Consider the following 22,799-nt stretch of genomic DNA (forward strand, 5'->3'; position numbering starts at 1 on the left):
TTTGGAATAAGACAGATTAGATGAGTAGAAGCAGCTGGCAAACAAACAACATTCATTCCCCTAGCATTTATAGGTGCAGAAAATAGTTTTTTTTTTTCCCCAAGTGAGATGATAACCACCTTATCATCAGTTGCTTGTTCCTGGCGGATTGTACAAGCATACTGAGCAGCTGTGACCAATGCTTACAAGTTTGCTCTTTTAGAGTTGAGTGTCAGAATGTAGCTTGAAAGAAGACAGCAAAGAACTGCAGAGAGAGATATGAAGAAGAAGACTAAGTTCAGGTTTAGAACGACCTGGCCGGCCTTTGTGTCTTTCAAAGGCCAGCCTGCTTTTGAGAAGCAGCCAGGGAAAGAAACAGTGTGGCCCACTGAAAAGAGCATAGGCCTGGGACTCAGAGGATCTGGTTCTAATTCTGTCTCTGCCAATTGCTTTCTGTGTGACCTTGGGCAAGTCACTTAACTTTGGAGAAGCAGCGTGGCTCAGTGGAAAGAGCCCAGGCTTGGGAGTCAGAGGTCATGGGTTCTAGTCCTGGCTCTGCCACTTGTCAGATGTGTGACTTTCGGCAAGTCACATAACTTCTCTGTGCCTCAGTTCCCTCATCTGTAAAATGGGGATTAAGACTGTGAGCCCCACGTGGGACAACCTGATCACCTTGTTTCCTCCCCAGCGCTTAGAACAGTGCTTTGCACATGGTAAGCGCTTAACAAATACCATCATTATTATTTTATTATTTTCTGTGCCTGTTACTTCATCTGTAAAATGGGGATTAAATCCTCTTCCCTCCTACTTAGATGGTGAGCCTCATGTGGGATAAGGACTGTGCCCAACCTGCTAAACCTGTATCTAACACAGCCTAAGACACACAGTAAACGCTAAATAAATAATATAAAAAGGAAAAAAAGAAAGAAAGAAAAGTCTTTTAGCTCCTTTCACCGTCTCCCAGAGCTTTTAGCAGTCAGCGATGCTACATGTGCTATGAAATTCTTCTTGGTGAGATTCGCGATTTGGTAGAGAAGTGAAGCTGGGGTGGAGAAATACAAACTTTAGCCACTTTGAGACTCTCACCCAGGCGTCTTAAAGGTGGGAATGGGGGCAAATGACGCTTCATGGGGAGGGGAGTGACAGGTAGGAGGAGGGAGGGTGCGAGGAGGCCAAAAGAGGAGAGGGGGAGAGGGAGGGGAAGCAGAGGGAGGGATGGATGAGGAGGGGAGCGGGGGAGGATCCACTAACTCCTTCCTCATTCGGACTGTGCGCGTTGCAGGCAGCGCCGTGTGGGCGTGCTGGGCGACCGGGACGCCCCTTCCCGCTCTTGCCCCTTGGCTTCAGGACCCTGGCGGCCCCAGGCAGGCCCTGTGGGCGAGATTCCTCCTGCTGCTCCTCGTCCTGGTCCTGGGGCTGGTCCCTGGGGCTGGTCCTGAGGCTGGATCTGGTTCTGATCTGGGACTGGTCCGGGTCCTGATGGTCCTAGTCCTGGTCTGCTTCTAGTCCTGGTACTGAGGCTGGATCTGGGGCTGGTCCTGAGGCTGGTCCGGGTCCTGATGGTCCTAGTCCTGGTCTGCTTCTGGTACTGAGGCTGGATCCGGGGCTGGTCCTGAGGCTGGTTCTGGTCCTGAGGCTGGTTCTGGTCCTGATCTGATTCTGGTTCTGGTCCTGATCTGGTCTTGGTTCTGGTCCTGGTCCTGAGGCTGGTTCTGGTCTGGTCCTGATCTGGTCTTGGTCCTGGTCCTAATATGGTCCTGGTTCTGGTCTTGATCTGGTCCTGAGGCTGGTCCTGGTCCTAATCTGGTCCTGGTTCTGGTCTTGATCTGGTCCTGGTCCTAATCTGGTCCTGGTTCTGGTCCTGATCTGGTCCTGAGGCTGGTCCTGGTCCTAATCTGGTCCTGGTTCTGGTCTTGATCTGGTCCTGGTCCCGAGGCTGGTTCTGGTCCTGGTCTTGGTCCCATTGCCGGTCCCGGGTCGTGGTGGTCGGGTCCGCCCGGGCTGGCCTCGGTTTCCCCAGTCTCGGCACGACCCCCGGAGCCCCCGGAGTCCCCGGCCCGGCCCCCGGTGGTGTCCATGGACCCCCCGCGCCCCTACGGGCCTGCCCGCCCCCGCAACGACAGCCAGGACTACTTGCTCATCGACTCGGAGTTGGGCGACCAGCTCCAGCTCCAGGGCTACCACCAGGCCGGGTGAGTACCGGGGGGGGGCCCACCCCGGGACGTTCCCGAAGCCTCCTTGGGGCTCACACTCTCCCAATTGGGTGGGTGGGATACAATGTGTCTGTGGGTTGGACACAATGCGTGCGTGTGTGTGTGTGTGTGTGTGTGTGTGTGTGGTGTGAGACACAAGGTGGATGTGACACAATGAGTCTGTGTGTGTGTGACAATGTGTTTGCGTGCAACACAATGTGTCTGTGTGTGACACAATGTGTCTGGGAGCGTGACACAATGTCTTGCCCGCCCTTGGGTAGGGACCGTCTCTATATGTTGCCAACTTGTACTTCCCAAGCGCTTAGTCCAGTGCTCTGCACACAGTAAGCGCTCAGTAAATACGATTGAATGAATGAATGAATGTCTGGGTGTGACAGTGTGTCTGCGTGTGTGACACAATGTGTCCGAGTGTGACACGTGTGTGTGACAATGTGTCTGTGGGGGGGGACGACACAGTGTGTCTGTGTGTGGGGGACACAGTGTGTCTGTATGCGTGACACAATGTGTCTATGTGACACAATATGTGTGACACACTGTGTTTGACACTGTGTGTGACACAATTCATTCAATCGTTTTTATTGAGCGCTTACTGTGTGCAGAGCACTGTACTAAACGCTTGGAAGAGTACAAATCGGCAACAGATAGAGACGGTCCCTATCCAGCAGCGGGCTCACAGTCTCGAAGCGGGAGATAGACAACAAAACAGAACAAAACAAAACAATAAGACAGGTGTCAAAGGTGTGACACAATGTGTGAGTGTGTGCATGTGTGTGCGCCAAATTGAGCCACTGTGTGATTTTGGGGGGTTTGGACATCCGTGCATCTGAATAGTTACGCGTCCATCCCTGGAAATTAGCCCGCCCGCGTGTGGCTCTGTAATTGCATGTGACGCTTAGCGCTTACTAGGTGCCCAGCAGTGTGCTAACAGTGTGCTAAGCCCTGGGGTGGACACCAGCCACAGTCCCTACCCCACATGAAGTCTAAGGTCTAGCCCCAGTCAAAGGGGAGACATGTACAGCTCCCAAATTGTACTTTCCAAGCCTTGAATACAGTGCTCTACACACAGTAAGCGCTCAATAAATATGATTGAATGAATAAATGAAAAGGAATAATAATAATTTTGATATTTGTTAAGCGCTATGTGCAAAGCACTGTTCTAAGCGCTGGGGAGGATACAAGGTGATCAGATTGTCCCATGTGGGGCTCACAGTCTTAGTCCCCATTTTACAGATGAGGTCACTGAAGCACAGAGAAGTTTAGTGACTTGCCCAAAGTCACACAGCTGAATGGGGCGTCGGTGTTGCCTGTGCGGGTCGGAGTCGGGGCTGTGATAAACGTTCGGTGGGGTGATTCGGTTGAGACGGTGGGCTCTGCCCCCACCTCCTCCCCCCCGGATGTTTTGGGGGTCCCCCTGATTCGGAGCTCGCTGTGGGAAGGGATTGTCTCTATTGCTGCTTGTACTTTCCCAACCTCTTAGTACAGTGCTCCTCACACAGTAAGCGCTCAGTAAATACGACTGAATGAATTTAGCACCTACTAGGGAGGGGGTGCCTCCGGGGGGTGAGGGGGCGCGTGGGGAAACGAGGAGAGAGGGTCTTCAGTCAAAGACCCCCACCCCCCACCCTGTTTTAGGGGTCCGGAAGGGACTAAGAGAAGGGGATAGAGTGAGTGGAAGGCAATATCCGAGATGGGTCCGGAGGGCTGGTGGGAGCAACGCTTCCCCTTACCCCCACCCCAGCATTCGGGGTCGCAGCAGAGGGGAAAAAGGGAAGGGGGCGTCTAGTACATCCCCAGGCCCGAACGATGAAGGCCTCTCCCTTCCCCAGCCAGGGGAGCCCCCCCCATCCCGGAGAGCAGGATGGGCTGGCACATCCCAGCCCCAGGGACCCGGTTGCTGGGGAAACCCCTCCAGGACGGATTCCGGGACTGGACTTCGAAGGAGGGGAGGGAAAAGAGACCAAAAAAGTCATTTCCCTCCCTCCATCTCCTGTCCGGCCTCCCGCAGGCAACATCTGCACCTAGGAGATTGTCTTGAACTTCTCCCCCGGCAGGCAGCTTCCTAAGAAAAGCTGTTGTCAGTTGTGGCAGGATGCGCTTTCCCCACAGAGGGGCCTAGTAGCCTCCGGTCATCTCCGCCAGATGCCAAGGCCCGGGGAGGGGGTGACAGTGCTCTCCCACCCACTGCTGGATCCACCCTAAGCCCCACAAGTGGATCCAGGAGGGGGTTGGGTGATGGCCAGACACCACTGTTTCCACCCTGAATCCACATCTCCTCTAATAGGCTTTGATCTTCTTCCCGAAGCCCAGGGATTGTACCGCCCTGATTTATAATAATAACCTGACCCAGCAATTAGCACAAATCAGCTCTTAATAAATGCCATAATTATGAATGATACTTACCAGAATTTTATAAATGTCAGAATTTCTATTACGGTACCATACTCACGCTTCTAATATAAGGCAAACAGCAGAGATAGTAAAAAAAAAATTACACAATTGAAATATCTGGGCTTGGTCCAAGCCTAGGCAACTTTAAATCATTGCACCCACGTATTATGGTATTTGTTAAGCACTTACTATGTGCCAGGCACTGGGGTGAATCTGGGGTGGATGCTAGCCAATCGGGTTGGACGCAGTCTCTGTCCCACATGGGGCTCACAGTCTCAATCCCCATTTTACAGATGAGGGAACTGAGGCCCAGAGATGAAGTGGCTTGCCCAAGGTCACACAACAGACAAGTGACGGAATGGGATTAGAGCCAATGACCTTCTGACTCCCAAACCTGTGCTGTATCCAGTGTGCCTGATGCTTCTGGATTTAACTTCATCAGCAGGGCTGAAGACTGTTAATAATAAACACCCCAAAGGGATTTATGTTGAAACAGGCTAAGGACTCCACAGCGTTTATTTAAATGGTGCATTGTGGATTTTACCCTCCCAAGTACTTATTACAGTTCCCTACACATAGTATATACTACTACTACTACTACTACTACTACTACTACTACTACTACTACTACTACTACTACTACTAATGATGGCATTTATTAAGTGCTTACTATGTGCAAAGCACTGTTCTAAGTGCTGGGGAGGTTGCAAGGTGATCAGGTCGTCCCACTGGGGGCTCACATTTAATCCCCATTTTCCAGATGAGGTAACTGAGGCACAGAGAAGTGACTTGCCCAAAGTCACACAACTGACAAGTGGCGGAGTCGGGATTTGAACCCATGACCTCTGACTCCAAAGCCCGGGCTCTTTCCACTGAGCCACGCTGCTTCTCATTACTAGCCATGCTGCTACTAATGACTGATTGTGTCTGCGTTTGGTGGTTGTAGCAATAGTATGCTATTTCAGTATTGCTTTTTAAGCATATTGTACCAGTTTAGCAGAAAAGCTTAATAAACGTAGTTGTAACAGGGGTAGTAGTAGTAGTGAGTGCAGTGCATTCTGTTGGGTGCTTGGCAAAGTCCCAATCTATCCATGATAATGCTATTTGTTAAGCTGTTACTCTGTGCCAACATTGTACTAAGCTCTGGGGTAAATACAAGTTAATGGGGGTTCTCAGCCAAAACAGGATGGAAAGCGTAGCAGTGTGTCTTCAAGATGCAACATGTCAATAATCGGTGGGAGGGAAAGGGCAGCATGGTCTAGAAGAAAGACCACAGGATTGGGAGTCCAGAAACCTGGGTTCATTCATTCATTCAATTGTGTCTATTTAGCACTTACTGTGTGCAGAGCACTGTACTAAGCACCTGGAAAGTACATTTGGGCAACAAATAGAGACAATCCCTACCCAACAATGGCTCTAGATCCACCTCTGCCATTTGCCTGCTGGGTGAGCATAGGCATGCCAATTTCTCTGTGACTGTTCATCAGTTAAAGAGGGATGAAATACCTTTTCTTCCTCCCCAAGGTCACAGAGCAGACAAGTGGCAGAGCGGGGATTAGAACCCAGGTCTTTCTGGCTTCCAGGCCCACACTCTATTCACTAGGACAACCTGCTTCTCACTTCTTGATTGCGATTCTCTCAGTTAATCCTTTTTTATGAGTGCCTACCTTATGTAGACCACTGTACTTAAGTGCATGGGAAAGTGCAATATAACAATAAACAGACACATTCCCTGAATGTGGGAATTCAGGGTAATTTCGGGAGGTCCGGGGAGAGGGGAGGTGGCCTAAAATCCTAGGGGCAAATTGTGTCTAATATGGCTGAACATTGAAGATAATAACTGTTCTATGAACTCCTGCGCTCCTAAAGGAGAACAGCATGATGGAAAATCATCTGCTGAATCAATCAGTGGTATTTATCGGCACTTATTACGTATAGTCCGCTGTCCTAAGTGCTTGGGAGAGTAGAGTTGGAATTGGTAGACATGAGTCCTGACTTCAAGGAATTTTTCAATCTAGTGGGGGAGACAGACGTTAAAATAAATTAGACTGTGAGCCCCATGTGGGACATGATTATTTTGTATCTATCCCTAATGCTTAGTAATAATAATAATTGTGGCATTTGTTAAGTGCCTTACTATGTGCTGAGCACCGTTCCAAGCATTGGGGTAAATACAAGGTAGTCAGGTTGGACAAAGTCCCCGTCCCACGTGGGGCTCACAGTCTTAATCCCCATTTTACAGATGAGGTAACTGAGGCCTAGAGAAATGAAGTGACTTGCCCAAGGTCACACAGCAGACAAATGGCAGATCCGGGATTAGAATCCACATCCTTCGACTCCCAGGCCCGTGCTCTTTCCACTAGACCTTGCTGCTTCTCAATGCTTAATACACTGTTTGGCTTATAGTAAGCTCTTAACAAACACCACAATTATTATTCTCCTCCTCCTCCTGTTCCTCCACTGCTTTCTCTTTGGAACAGAGTATAAGGAAATGTATGTAGGTATGGTAGGTTTGGACTGGGTATCAAAGTATTGAGGGGATACAGTACCAAGCGTGTAGTCAACACAGAAGGGAAGGAAATAGGGTGGGGAGATGAAAGGTTAGTCAGGGAAGGCTTCCTGGAGGAAATGTGATTTTTTTTTTTTAGGCTGGGGAAGAATAAGAGTCTGTCAGGTATGAAAGGAAGGAAATTCCAGGTAGGAAGGAGAATGTGAGCAAAGATGATTTTCAAGAATTTAAGCATCAAAAGCTCCACAAATCAATTTTTGAAGGTTTTCACCTTGACCTCAGTTTTAACGGTCAACATCTTTGGCACGTAAATTCCCAGGTAGAAAGCAGAAGCTTTCAGTAGGTTGGCGAACCCATCCTAATTAGGTTGGGAAGCAACATGGCCTAGTGGAAAGGGCATGAGCCCAAGAATCAGAAGGACCTGGGTTTCAATCCCGGCTCTGCTGCTTATCTGCTGTGTGACTTGGGCAAGTTACTTCACTGTTCTGTGCTTCGGTTACCTCATCTATAAAATGGGGATTAAGACTTGGAGCCCCTTGTGGGACAGGGACTATGTCCAACCTGATTAGCTTGTATCTACCCCAGCACATAGTAAGTGCTTAATAAATGCCTTTGGAAAATGAGGGGGATTCAGGAATGGCACAAAACGATAGTTGTAAAATGCCTGCAAGACTGGGTGGGAGTTTGGGGTAGGTTTAGGGGAGGAAAGAAAGCAAAAATATTCAGCTTTATTATGACTTTTCAATAGCCATGGAACTCAGATTTTGATAGCTCTGCTGGTGACTTCCCAAGGAGAGGGAATTTACATATATAGGTATATATACATATATAAATTTTTAGGCCACATGGTTTTGGTTGCATGACTGTCATATACAGCATTCAAATAACCTGAAGATGACAATATTGTTTGTTTAAGCTGGCCCTTAAATGCACCGTGGCTATGCACAATTATGGAAGTAGGTAAGGAACCATTGTTCCTCTTAACAATTCTTTAACAATTTTTTTTCACCCTGTGGATGATAGAGTTACCAGTGATTTAGTATTATTTGCATCACATAAGCAGAAATGGCTTGAGCAGGAGAGGGCGTCTGGAATCACAGTGTTTATATACTAAATAGTCTTGCAAGGTATTCATCTGAAGGCGTACATGACCAGAAGCCAGTTAGGATCTATTTCAGGTTTTCATTTGCAGCATTTGCTCCTGGAGAACAAACAACATTTTGTCCTGACAAATGGGGAAACATTGAAAAGGAGCATAATTTTATTTACGGTTTAGCAATTAAATCATCTTTTAGGCAGGCGGATTGAGAAAAATGGAAATGTGAACTATGGAGTTGTTGCTTGTGTATTTTTTTTATACATGAATGATTTAAATGGAATAACTAATTTACTAAGCACAAATTCTTATCTTTATCCTGTTGAGATTCTTCAGTCGGGCAATCATTCTCAATAAATACCATTTCTACTCAAACGAGTTTCAAAACTGAAGTATAGAAGTATGTATGATATAACAAGTTTCTCATCCCTTAATTAGCACTTTAAAAAAATAATCAAATAGACGATTTTCAAAAAGGTAAGCTTTTCTAGTGTTATTCAGTGTCTTTTTGCACTCTTTGGTTAGTTTTATTTTGGAAACAGAATCAGACTGGTCTATTGGAATACTAGGGGAAATTCTGGAGGGGAAGAGGGCAGTGGTTAGGAGATGCAAACTGGGTAATTTAGGGGTACATCTGGCTCTTGGCAGTTCTCTCTAGTTGCTTGGGGGCAAATAAGGAGAATCTCTGAGCCAGTTAGGAGAATGGGAGATATCAGCAGAGGAGCTTCTGATCCTCAGTTAATGAATCAATGGTATTTATTAAGCATCCACTGGATACAGAGCAGTGTAGTAAGCACTTGGGAAAGTACAGTGCAATAGAGTTGGTGGACAAAATCCCTGCTTACAAGGAGTTTCAAGTCTAATGTCCTCAAAGTCCCATTCTCCCCACTGCTCTGAGTCGTCAGTGCTGGAATTTCCCTGGGAATGGTTCCAAGTCTGTCCAGCTCAGTTTGGTCAGTCAGATGGAATGGTTTTTGATCCTGACGGCTGTCAGAGGCTGGCAAGGTTCTAGGCTGCTATACAATGGTTTGAAAAAGTAGACGTTTTCTTCTATTGCGTTGGTGTATTTCCACTAAAGCCAGTGCTTAGTACGTTTTAAGGGTGTAGTAATCAGTGGTATTTATTGAGCACTTTATGCAGGGCCCTCTACCAAGTCAGTCAATCAATTGTATTTATTGCACACTTACTGTGTGTAGAGCACTGTACTAAGTGCTTGGAGAGTACCGTGCAAAGAGCTGACAGTCTAATGGTGTTGCGTTCACTTCTACTACTACCACCAGAACTAAATAAAGCACTTATGTCTAGAGTTGCCCAGTCAAAACCAAGCCAAGTGGAAAAGGTTTTGAAATTATCAGAAGGTTATAGATCAATTTAGAGGCTGTACCAGACCATTCAGCACAAAATAAAAATCTGTAGCCCAGCCCAGGTTTCAATAATATTTTTCTGGATTAGCCATGGCTATGCAATTATTGTTTCTATTGCTTACAAGTTCCAGATCCCAGCAGAAAGCACTTCCCTAGCTCTTCCAAAGGGTCCACGATGCCTTGGGTGATAATGATGATAATAATAATGACAGTATTTGTTAATCGCTTACTATGTGCCAAGCACTGTTCTAACCACTGAGGGGGATACAAGGTGATCAGGTTGTCCCACTTGGGGCTTACAGTCTTAATCCCCATTTTACAGATAAGATAACTGGGGCACAGAGAAGTTAAGTGACTTGCCCAAGGTCACACAGCTGACAAGTGGCAGAGCTGGGATTAGAACCCATGACCTCTGGCTCCCAAGCCTGGGCTCTATCCACCAAACCATGCTGCTTGGGGACCAACAGGAGACTCTGGAAAAGTAGTTCAGCCCTCCCCCTCTAGAGAAGCATACAAGACACTAGGATCGGAAAGTGGCAAATCTGAATTTGGAATTTGAAAATTCTCAATCAGAATTTTACCCCTGATGTCACTTCTTGCTAGTCACAAATATGGTTTAATACATGTTTTTATAATTTATGTAGAAAATATATATTCAGGTAAACTCCATAATAATTTGACTCTTTAAATCCATAGTTCATGCATTACTAAAATCCTTTTTCCTCAAATTTGAAGACATATATATGAAAAAATCCAATTTCCAGGATTTTCATTTGGGGTGAGTCACAAATACACTATATGATTTATCATTTGAAAAGTAAAGTATATCTGAGTTTGAAGGTTTGGGGGATTTTTTTGCCATTTAATTGAACTGCTAAGGTTGGATGACTTGTGAAATTTTAAAAATCCATCTTCAGTACATAAGAATTTGAGCAGTTTATTTATAGAAGTCCTGCAGACTTTGAAAATATGTGCTTTTATGGAGAAACTGTTCTCTGATTCCTAAATTACATAATATGTCTTTTCTCTGTTGACTAGAAAGCTGGTACTTAATGTAGGGTGTATTGAACAACTGTTACTTGTATAGCTCCTATCTGAAATAATGATCTCTGCACTAGTGTGTAAGAAAAAATAACTCTTTAATGCATTAGATGCTTTTTTTTGCAAAAAAACTTGCACTCTCAACATTGGAATAACCTCTGCCTCAAAACATGGTCCTTTGACAGCATTGAATGAATTAAATGTTACTATTAACTTAAAATAAATTGAACTACACTACACTGTAGAATATAAAAGGTGGCTACTATTCATTTTCAGGGACATCCAGAGACTTTCTTAGCTCCAGTGACAAGAAATCATTACACCTTGTTTGGGAAATATATATCAGTACTCTGTTTGCATGGTTTCTTATGAATCACATTTTCCTTAAATCTCAAAGGAGATTTGGTTTGGAGAAAAAATGCTGTTACAGCTAGAATGCTCCTTCTTGGGGTTTGGCGAATGTGCAAGGCATTGGATTGAAAGTCTGAAAATTCATGCCACTTTAAATCTCAAATCAGCAAGCAGTATCAGGTTTTCCCTCTGATTTCCAGAGATTCTCTTTGGGTGTAAGCAGGTAATTGTTCTTTATGTAGCACCCCAGTTTTTCTCTTAAGAACATCAATTGTGTTAAATGGTGTTCATTTAGTTACGAGTGGAGTAGGCTGAATATTTGTTTCATAAAGAGAAGTGGCTATTACTTCTATAAAAAAAAACACTTCCTTCTCCTTCCCAAATTAAGGGCCTTTTATGGAAAAAATACCAGGTGAGTTTCACTGATCAAACCATATTAACAGAATTCACCAATAGTTCATAGCTCACCAGTCCCTCCGTGAACTGTTTAGCACTTAAACATAACTCTCTATAAAATGTTTGTTTGACTTTCATATGTTTAATTACATTTGTATTTCACACGTTGCCCCTATACGTTGAAAGTCTTTTGTTTTGTACTTTCTCTGAAACTCTCCTAAGAATCTAAAATAGGGAGTCAGGAGACCTGGGTTCTAATTCTGACCCTTCCACTTGCCTGCTCAGTGACCTTGGACAATTCACTTAACCACCATGTGGCTCAGTTATTTCATCTGCAAAATAGGGATTAAATACCTGTCATCCTTCCCCCTGGACTATGAAACCCAAGTGGTACAGGGACGGTGTTCGGCCTGATTCTTATATCAACGCCCTGTGCTTGGTATATAGTAAGTGCTTAACACACTATTCTTACTGCTACTACTAGTAGAACAAAAAACGGGGGTACTACCTTGGACATGATCAGATCCATGCTGTGGATTTGGGGGTTGCAACAAGGAGGAGAGTCACCCCCATCTTAGAGAAGTTGAAATCCACAGATCAATTGAAGCAATCTTTGTCTCTCCAGTATGAATAAGTTTATTGAGTTATTTTTCCCAGGAAGTGAAAGCTTCCTCTCCACTACATGTTATTTTCAGTGAAGCTGTCTTACATCTGGAAGAGCAAAACCATGACTTGGGTAAGTGTGCTTTCCTACTGATCAAATGTTGTGAATCAGAATTATCCAGTAACAGCCAGCTTCACACCAGTAGTACTACTAATAGTTGTGGTATTTGTTGTCATAATTATTACTGTTTTAAAAACACTCTACTAAACAGGGGGGTTGATTAAAGATAATAAGCTCAGACATAGCCCCTGTCCCACATGGGACTCACAGTCTTAGGGGGAGGGAGACTAGGTATTTAATCCCCCTTTTACAGATGAGGGAACTAAGGCACAGAGAAGTTAAGTGACTTGCCCAAGGTCTCACAGCAGGCAAGTGGTGCCGTCTAAAAGGGAGGGAGAATACTAGAAATGTGTATTTAAAATAGCGGGAGGATTCTTCATGGAAAATATTCTGCCACTGGATTTCATAGTTACTCCAGGCCCTTAAGTGACGGAGTGGTAACAATGCCTAAATGAAGCTACTTTTGACTCAGAGGAAAGACCCAGATTCTCTTCCTCATTCCAACTTTGACATGATTTGTAACCCTATTTTGGCTGTCTTTCTCAGGGACACACAGAAAATGGGTCGGTTATGTGGTTGAGTTGTACTCTCTCAAGTACTTAGTACAGTGCCCTGCACACAGTAAGTGCTCAATAACTATGGTGGATTTATTCATTCAATCGTATTTATTGAGCACTTACTGTGTGCAGAGCACTGTACTAAGCACTTGGAAAGTACAATTCGATTAATAAGACAGAGGTATAATTCTAGATGTCCCCAGGCAGACATGCCTATATAGCTTATTGACTTAATGTTCCATAGAAATGACACAAAAAGAGACAGTGGTGAAGAAAGAATAAGTGAAAGTATCATTAAATATAGTGACTTTGGAAAATGAAACCCACTTTCGTAGAAGAAGTCAAATTGAGAGGAATATTTACTAAACCAAGGTGTTGGGGTCATCAAGAATAATCAAAATTGGAGGAAAAAAGCCTGATTTGTTGAGAAATCATTTTTGTAGTCTAATTTAAAAGTAAAATAACCAGAACTCATCCTTGTGAGCCATTTAGGGTGTATGTTTTATTCTAAAACTGTTTACTCTTTGAACATTTATTGTTAGGCACTGTTGTGGCATTGAAGTATAGCCCTGCACAAAATTTTGTGTCCTCACAACTGCAAAGCAAATGAACCGAGGTGGAAACTCTAATTCTTTCTGAATTCTTAACATAATATGACAGCCCAAGAACATTGGGGATAGAATTTTTGAAAGAGTGGGAAGGACAGATTATAAAGTGGTACATTAGGTTGACACATTTGAAAGACATTCTTAGTTTAAAGTGAAGAGATGGAAATATGGGGATATTTGGGGTTTTTCCACCTCTCAGCCAGACAGTTTGCAGTCTGTCATGCCATCTTGGCTGATGGGTATGAAGTGAAGGGTTGTCAAGAAACGCCACTGAAGACCCTGAGGCAGCAGCTGCCAACTAGGCTATTGCCAGGGTAGTGAGGAAGGAGTATGGCCTAGTGAGATGAATAGAGGTCAAAGCAGCATGGTTCAGTGGAAAGAGCAAGGGCTTGGCAGTCATAGGTCATGTGTTTGAATCCCAGCTCTGCCAATTGTCAGTTGTGTGACTTTGGGCAAGGCACTCAACTTCTCTGTGCCTCAGGTACCTCATCTGTAAAATGGGGATGAAGACTGTGAGCCCCCTGTGGGACAACCTGATCACCTTGTAAGCTCCCTAGTGCTTTGCACACAGTAAGCGCTTAACAAATGCCGTCATTATTAATACTAGCTGGGCTACCAATCTGCTATGAGATGTCTGAGAACTTTATTTTTCAAAATAAAAATGTCTGTCTGAGGTTCAACACTTCAGAGGGGAGGTTTTCAGTGGAAGTAGCCCCGTACAATAGTAACAATCCACATGTACTTCTTTTCCAGAAGGAAAGAAAATACAATAAGTGACTTGCGGAACTCAGATATGAACTTAAATCCCCAAATTTAATTCATTAGGCCATATGTGCTCTCCTCCCGTGGAAACTTTCTTTGGTTATTTCTTCTATCTTTTAATCCTTCTTTTCTATTTGAAATAAACTGATGGAACAGAGAATTTGGAATTTAGGTAAATGTCAGCAAAGAGCTGGGCTGAATTTATTCAATGAAATGGCATTTAAATACAAATACGAGAATATTTTCCAATAATTTCCTTTCTCTTTGTACTTTGTAAATTTAGAGGGATATGAGTTGAAGTGTGTATCTTCTTTATTTTTCATCTTTTTTAAACCCATGTTATATATGGATTAAGGAGATTATGTAATGTTTACTTTAGAAGTTGATCTCTGTTGTCCTTTTGAGTCATTCAGTAATTTAGCTAAGTTATGGAAGACACAGCTGCAGACCTTTGTGATTTTTTTTATTGAATAGTGAAGACATTTTAAAGATAATACATTCTGAGTTTAGCGGCAAAGGCTGGGTGTTGAACTTCAGGCTCATTCCTCATTACCATGGGTCCTTAATTGCATTAAGGAACAGAAATGATTATGCCATTGTTTAAGTACCTCATTTTTTAACTGATGTAAAATGCCTGCATTTTGTTCAAAACTGCTTCAGAACTCGCACTGATTTCAGCATTGCCACCTTGAGCCACGAAGGAATAATTTACTGGCAAAACAGTTTGAAGGATGAATTGGAAATCCATCAAATTGCGGGAACATTGGCTAAGTCCCCTACAGCAGAAACAGTATGGTTGAATGGAAAGAGCACAGGCCTGGGAGCTGGGAACCTGGGTTCTAATCCTGGCTCTGCCACTGGCCTGCTCTGAAATCTAGGATCTATACCTTTTAAACACTTGCTATCTGCCCCGCAGAATTTATGTACATATTCTTGTCCCCTGCCATTTTTCTCTCTACACAGAGTAGGTGTCAATAAATGAACTTCTCTGGGCCTGTGTCCTTATCTGTGAAATGGGTATTAAATACCTGTTCTCCCTCTCCCTCAGACTGTGAGCCCCTCATGGGACAATGACTGTGATCAATATGATTATCTTGCATCTACCCCTGTTCTTAATACAGTGCTTCACATGAAGTAAGTGCTTATCAAATACCATGCATATCATTATGATTAGTAACAGTAACTTTAGCCAAAGCACAATGTAGAGAAAATACATTAATTTGCCCTCCAAATGGACCACCAATTTGTATTTCAGCCAATCGATAACTTTTATTGAGCCCATATTCTGTGCAGAGCACTGTACCAAGCACTTCAGAGAGTAAAATAGACACAATCTTACCATATATTAGGATAGTTAATCACTGAAGTAATTATAGGTAAGGGGAAGCAACAGAGTTTAAAGATTTGTATAAAGTGCAGTATTTGAAAGTTTTGTGTGATGTAATAGTTAAAAGACATTATTAATAACATAGTAAAAATTAATGCTTAAATTTTTAAATCTATTCCAGTGACAAAAATAATAGTTACAGCAAAGTCGTATTGACTAAGAGAAACTTAGTCAAACATGAACTTCCATTTTGATAGTCTTTGATTTTCTGGCATTTTCATTGTAATTAGATTAGAATGAGAAATATTGGAATACTCAAAAGGTGAAGGATGTAGGCAGACAGTGGGTAATGGAGACAGTGAACTTGCTCTAACAAGTGAGTAGGTAGATGAGTGATAGATTATGTCTTATTTTAATCAGATCAATTTTCCTCCTTTTTTTTTTTGCCCCTGCACTATCCATGACTTAGTTTCAAATCTAAGTAAAATTAAGCAGGCATTTTGAAATGACTTCTAGCTTTTTCTAGTGGTTCATAATTTACTGATCAAAAAATAAAACCTAGAGCATTTTATTAAAAAAAAATTGAGGAACTACTTGTTATGAGGAAAGAAGCAGACAGAGAGTAAATAACAAAAGAGGAAGGAAGTGACAATAAAAAGCACAAATAAAAACAACGAGAAGGGTAAATTAGATGAGTGCAAATAATTTGCACAATACATAAGCACTCTATATTTGAGACAGGATAATTTGGCAAAAAGTTGTTACAGCAAATTTTAGGTATCCTATGAAACTATGAAAATAGAGTTTAAAGTTTTTAGTTTTGAAGTACCATATCCCCCAAAGTTGTGTTATATGGATGGAACTTTATCTCAAAATTGTTGAAATTTCCTGTTCTTATGGTACTCTATGTAGGTCTTCAGACACAAATGGAATTGATATTTCAAGAAGGGAGTTGGGATGATTTTTTAAATAGTATTTTCTAAGTGCTTACTCTATGCTAGACACTGTATTAAGTGTTGGGGTAGATACAAGCTAATCAGGTAGACACAGTCCATGTCCTATCACACAGAAGCTCATGTTCCAAGAAGGAGGAAGAACAGATATTTTATTCCTATTTTATAGATGAGCAAACTGAATTTCAGGGAGGTTAAGTGACTTACCCAAGGTCATGCAGGAGACCAGTTGACAGGGTTCCCTGACTTGTATAAAATAATTCTTCTATATTAACTTTCAGCAATCAATCAATGGAATTTATTGAGTACTCATGTATTCTTTTCCTAACACTTAGTAGAGCGTTTTGCACGACAATCAGTGAGTGCTTAATAAATACCATTTCTTCTAGTTCTACTTCCATCTGCTGAGTGCAAAGCACTTTGCTAAATGCATGGGAAAGTACCATAGAGGTGAAAGACATAATCCCTGCTCTCAAGAAGCTTGCAGTCTGAAAAAGGAGACTTAGAATAAATTACTGATAGGAGGAAAAAGGGAATTAAAAATGGAAAGATGAATAAATAAGTCTTTACATAGAAGGCACAATGGGGAGAGGACAGCTACCTGGAGAACCAATTAATATTCATTCATTCAATCCTATTTATTGAGCATTTACTGAGCACTTGGGAGAGTACAGTAGAACAATAAAAAGACACACTCCCTGCCCACAACAAGCTTATGGTCTAGAGGGAGGAACTATAGTGCAAATGAATTAAATTAATTAGTTGATTTCAACCCTCACAACAACCCTGTGTGGTAGGAAGACAAGGCAGGTTTTACTCTCCCCCTTTTACAGATAGAATCTTGAACCCACTACCAAAGATGGATGGACTGATGGAACTTTATCTCTGATACCAGAGTTGATTAGCTCTCCATAGGGAGGGATTGTGTCTGACAACTGTATTGTATTTAACTCTCCCAAATGCTTAGTACAGTGCTCAACACAGTAAGTGCTCAATATGTATCACTGATCGATTGATTTTTTAAAAAGCCAATGAAGACTTTAGAAAGAGGGGAGTAATGTAATCTGATTGTTTTTTCTCTCCAGAAGGGAGAGACTAGAGTTTGTTACTCCTAAAAGGGAGGTGATCAGTTATTGCACTAGGGTTGTACCCTCCAAGAGTCTAGAGGAAGGGTGGATCTAAGAAAAAATGTGGGAAAGGAGAGGGAGAAACTGTGTTATTTTCATCTTTATTATTTTAGAAATTGCAAAGTAAAGGACCAATTTTCTGTCATACCTTTACACCTTCCCATCTTCACTGTGGTATTTGTTAAACGCTGTGCCAGACATTGTATTGAGCGCTGAAGGAGATACAAAAGCCTGGTGTGGGCAGGGGTTGTCTCTCTTTATTGCTGAATTGTGCTTTCCAAGCACTAAGTACAGAGCTGTGCACACAGTAAGTGCTCAAATGCGAATGAATGAATAAATGAATACAAGATAATCAGATCCCCCAGGTAGGATGGAGCACAGCTATTGAATCCCTTTTTGAAGATGAGGGAACTGAGGCACAAAGAAGTTAAGTGACTTACCCAAGATCACACAGCAGGTACGTGACAGAGCTGGGGTTAGAACCCCAGTTCTTCAACTCTCAGGCCCATGCCCTTTCCCCTAGGCCATGCTGCTTCCCACCTATAAAGTTATTTGGTATCAATAAAAGCATACTCATAAATTGGCAAAGTCCATATTCATTGCCTTTCTAATTCACTTTCCAAAATATATTCCTTTATCTTTCATAATTCACAAGTTTTCTTGGGTGCTGGATGGAAGGCTACATTTTTTTTTAATGTAATCTGCTTTTCTCCTCTTGTGTCAGACTGACAAAAATGTCAGTGATCACTGTGACCGCTAAGGCTTTGCTCCATATTTGGACATAAAAATGGACCCATAATGGAGGATTTTAAATGAGTAAATTAAACATTATAATTCTGAAGCATTTTCACCATCTTCTTTTTAGCTTTCTGAAGCATGGAAGATTTGCTGAAGATAATTTCTTGATTATGATTCTTCCTTAAATTACAGATCTTTCCTCATTCATCAGTAGAACAGAAGATAAAATGGCTGCATAGAATCTTGGACTTTAAGAAAACCTGGTGTGCAAGGGCAGACATGTTGAATGAATTTAGTCTGAAGAACAGCTACTGAATAAGGGTTATTGACTGACTCCTCCACCCAACTCCACTATCAATTGAATAAAATGTAATAAGATTATAGTTCACAAAAGGGATTTTGGTTAGACAATAATCACATACTTTTAAACTGTGAGGGTTACCAAAAAGTGGATAAATGTCTTTTTCTGAAAGTTTAAAAACAAGAAAGGTGGTCATTGGCCTGAATGACATAGGTGTAAAAATGATAATAATAATAATAATAATGGCATTTGTTAAGCATTTACTGTGTCCCAAGCACTGCTCTAAGTGCTGAATAGATACAAGGTAATCAGGTTATCACACATGGGGCTCACAGTCTTAATCCCCATTTTGCAGATGCGGTAACTGAGGCCCAGTGAAGTGACTTGCCCAAAGTCACACAGCTGACAAGTGTCAGAGCCACATTAGAACCCATGGCCTTGACTCCCAAGCCTGTGCTCTTTCCACTAAGCCATGCTGCTTTGCTAGAGTAGAGTTGCTTAGAGACCAGGGATTAGATTTGATGATCTCTCACAATCCAATAATAGATTTAATAAAAGGCATCATTTAAGGAACACTTTCAAGCTTGATTTTCTCCTTCAGTTACAATCTAAGCTAGTCATTGATAACTTTAATAGGAAAATACAAAGCACAAAATGAGGAATGAGAGGTGTTTCCTTACCATCCCAGTTCCTAGTGTCACAAGCAGCATTTGCACATGCAGAAGAACCTAATGTAGTGGGGGCAGAGCTTTATTCATAAACCAAAAGGGACATGCAGTGACCTTGTGTTAAGCAGCACAGACCACAGAGGGAGACTTCTGCCTGTCACTACTGTTATCCATAGATAAGGGATCAGAGGAAGTAAAAATGTGGCTATGAATTCTTGGAAAAGACTTTTCAAAATATCTATTTAGAGGAATAAGACAAAAAATAAGTATCAGCCAGTTCAACAACTGCCACTATCCATAAATCACTCCCTTGCCCGCTGGCAAATGCCAACCAATCAATGGCATTGAATAGCTTTGCTTACTCTAATAATAAGTGCGGTATTTGTTAAATGCTTACTATGTGCCAATCACTATACTAAGCACTTGGGTAAATACAGGATAATCATCAGGTTATTCAAAGTCCCTGACCTTTTTTGGACTCACAGTTGAAATAAGAGGGAATAGTCTGTTTTCCCCCTCTAGACTGTAAACTCCTTGTGGGAAAGGAGCATGTCTACCAACTCTCTTGTATGCATTCAGTGAACAACACCGAATGATTCATAGGACTTAATTTCCATTTTACAGCTAAGGAAATTGAGCCACAGAGAAGTTGTGACTTGCCCAAGGTCACAGAGCAGGCACGATTAGAGCTGGATTAGAGTCCTACAACTCATTTTCTCCTTGTGTCATTTCCTTTGGTAAATTCCAGAAGAATTCAGTCAACCACATAGATGCTCGGTGGATATTGCTGGTGATGAAGATGATGTTATCTATTTTGAAAATTAATTTGTTTTTGATTGCTCATGATTATTTTCCCTTATTGCTATTGATTTAAAAAAATAATATTAAAATGCATGGTTGCCAAATTGTTAGATAAAATTAGTGGAAGAAAAACATCTATGGAAGATGTGAAATTCTTGAATTTTTGATGTACTTTTACCTAAACCTATCTGTCGTTGTTGGATATGGTTAAAAATGTAGAAAAAAGTGTTTTCTAATATTGTGATTTGCTGTCTAATCAAAAAGATATGGTCACAAAAACAGAAGTAAGCACACACACACACACACACACACACACACACACAACAATACTGCTTTTTGTGTAAGAAATGAAGCTATTCTGCTTAAAATGGAGCAGCTTCTGAGCTTACTAGTACTAGCTTTCTATTAAAAGCATAATTGCCACAAAACCATGTACGTCTAAGGAGTTGGGAAGCTGTAAATTCCTAACAGCATGTTATTCCTTCCAAGCTCTCTCATAGTCATCTCCTTATGCTTTTTTCAGTCTGCTTGTATTTCTTTTCTTTAGTGATAGGGCTCCTGCAATATCCCTGTGGAGACCATTTCAAGCTGCAATAACTGTCACTGTCAGGAAGACTTTCTGATGTTCGGTTTAAACTTCCATTTCCTTGATTTCATTCCATCCATCTTAATTATTAGTATTTGTAGGCTTTCTCATATCCTTGTCTTAATCATCATATAACCAGATTGGTAATTCTCTTCATCTTTGCTTGAAATATGTTGTACTTAGGGCCGTGATGAATTTCGAAGCTTTTTCCTGAATTCCTTTTACTGGCTAGGTCTTTTTCATACATGGATGTCCCCACCTGGAAGGAGACAGGTGGAGACATGGCTTCCCCAGACTCCTAAGGTGTACCTGCTGTGGAGTGAGGGAGAGAGGGCAGGAGGGAGGGATGGGAGAACGTGACAGAAAACTCCAGCTGACAGTGCAGGTCTCTCACACTGCTGCTTCGAAACAGAAGTAGAGATTGTAAACCCGAGTGGGCATCCGTGTTCCAGATGTGGCTAGTAGCTGGGGGTTGCCATAGAGAAGCAGCATGGCCTAGTGGATAGAGCACTGTCCCAGGAGTCAGATGGTCATGGGTTCTACCACTACCACTTGTCTGTTGTGTGACCTTGGGCAAGTCATTTAACTTCTCTGCCCCTCATTTACCTCATCTGTGAAATGGGGATTGAGACCGTGAGCCCTCACATGGGACAGGGACTGTGTCCAACCTGTTTTGCTTGTATCCACCCCATTACTTAGTATATTGCGTAGCACATAGTAAGTGCTTAACAATATCATAGTTGTTATTAATTATTATTATTATTATTGCCTGCCTCAGATCCTTTCCATGGACTTATAAGGATCACTTAATCCAGGATTTGTCTTAATGCAAGACCTCTGTACCAGAGCCCTCCAGGAGCTTACAATGTGATCCAAAAAATTTCTTTGTCCTTAAAGAATCTCTCTTTTGTAAAGGGAATTTGTTAAGTGCCTACTATGTGTCAAATGCAGTTCTAAGTGCTGGAGTAGATACAAATTAATTAAGTTGGATGCAGTCCCTGTCCCATTATTTTTTTATGGCATTTGTTAAGTGCTTACCATGTGCCAGGCACTGTCCTAAGCTCTGAAGTAGATACAGTCCATGTCCCATATGGGGCTCACAGTCCCCATTTTACAGATGAGGTAACTAAGGCATGGAGAAGTTAACTGATTTGCCCAAGGTCACATAGCAGACAGGTAGTGCAGCTGGTACTAGAACCCGGGTCCTTTTGACTCTCAGGCCCATGTTCTATCAACTTAGCCACGCTGCCATGGTGCTCACAGTCCGAGTAGGAGGGAGAACAGGAGAACTGAACTACAGATAAGTGACTTGCCCAAGGTCACACAGCAAGCATTTGGCAGGGTGTGGATTTGAACGCAGGTCCTCTGACTCCCAGGCCTGTGCTCTTTTTACTAGGCTCTTTCTACTAGAGAAGCAGCGTGGCTCAGTGGAAAGAGCACGGGCTTGGGAGTCAGAGGTCATGAGTTCGAATCCCAGCTCCGCCACTTCTCAGCTGTGTGACCTTGGGCAAGCCACTTAACTTCTTTGTGCCTCAGTTACCTCATCTGTAAAATGGGGATTAAGACTGTGAACCCCACGTGGGACAACCTGATCACCTTGTATCCCTCAAGCGCTAAGAACAGTGTTTTGCAGATAGTAAGAGCTTAACAAATACCATTATTATTATTATTATTATTATTATTATTATTAGGCCATGCTGCTTCTCTAGGCCATGCAGTTTTTCTCTTAATAATAATTAATAATAATAATTGTAGTATTTGTTAAGTGCTTACTGTATGCCAGGCACTGTACTAAGCCCTGGGGTGGATGCAAGCAAATCAGGTTAGACACAGTCCCTGCCCCACACGGGGCTCACAGTCTCTATCCCCATTTAACAGATGAGGAAACTGAGGCACAGAAAAGTGAAGTGACTTGACCAAGGTCACGAAGTAGGAAAGTGGTAGAGCCTGGATTAGAATCCACGACCTTCTGGATCCCAGGCCTGTGCTCTATCCACTAAACGAAGCTGCTTCTCTTGATAGAGTCTCTTTCATTATTTTTAAAATTGTCTGTCCCTGGGAAAGTTTCTTCCGATCTCTTACTCAGGAACAAAACTCATTTAAGGGAAATTTCAAACACTAGTCTGTCACTTACTGATTTGGGGTCAGTGGTTTTTCTTCTTTTCCTGCCTACATCTTTTCCACAAGCTTCCTGGTATAGGCTGGCCATCATTTTATCATACTCTCACTTGCTGTTGTTTGATTTCCTTCCGTTTAAATATATAAGCTTTCCTTCTTGATTACATCTTTACTTTTCATGGTATTTGTTAA

General features: G+C 42.4%; 1 protein-coding gene across 2 annotated transcripts in view; it reads left to right on the top strand.

Annotated features, from left to right (window-relative positions):
• Window positions 1-2,055: 2,055 nt before the first annotated feature.
• Window positions 2,056-22,799, top strand: part of TRPC6 (transient receptor potential cation channel subfamily C member 6) — a 65,013-nt gene continuing 44,269 nt past the window's right edge. For both annotated transcript variants that reach the window (XM_038761884.1, XM_038761885.1), the window contains exon 1: window positions 2,056-2,171. In XM_038761884.1, coding sequence (XP_038617812.1) covers window positions 2,056-2,171 — 116 coding nt within the window. The remainder of the gene's footprint in view (window positions 2,172-22,799) is intronic.

This window comes from Tachyglossus aculeatus, chromosome 20 (genome assembly GCF_015852505.1).
Source record: "Tachyglossus aculeatus isolate mTacAcu1 chromosome 20, mTacAcu1.pri, whole genome shotgun sequence".
Taxonomy (NCBI): domain Eukaryota; kingdom Metazoa; phylum Chordata; class Mammalia; order Monotremata; family Tachyglossidae; genus Tachyglossus; species Tachyglossus aculeatus.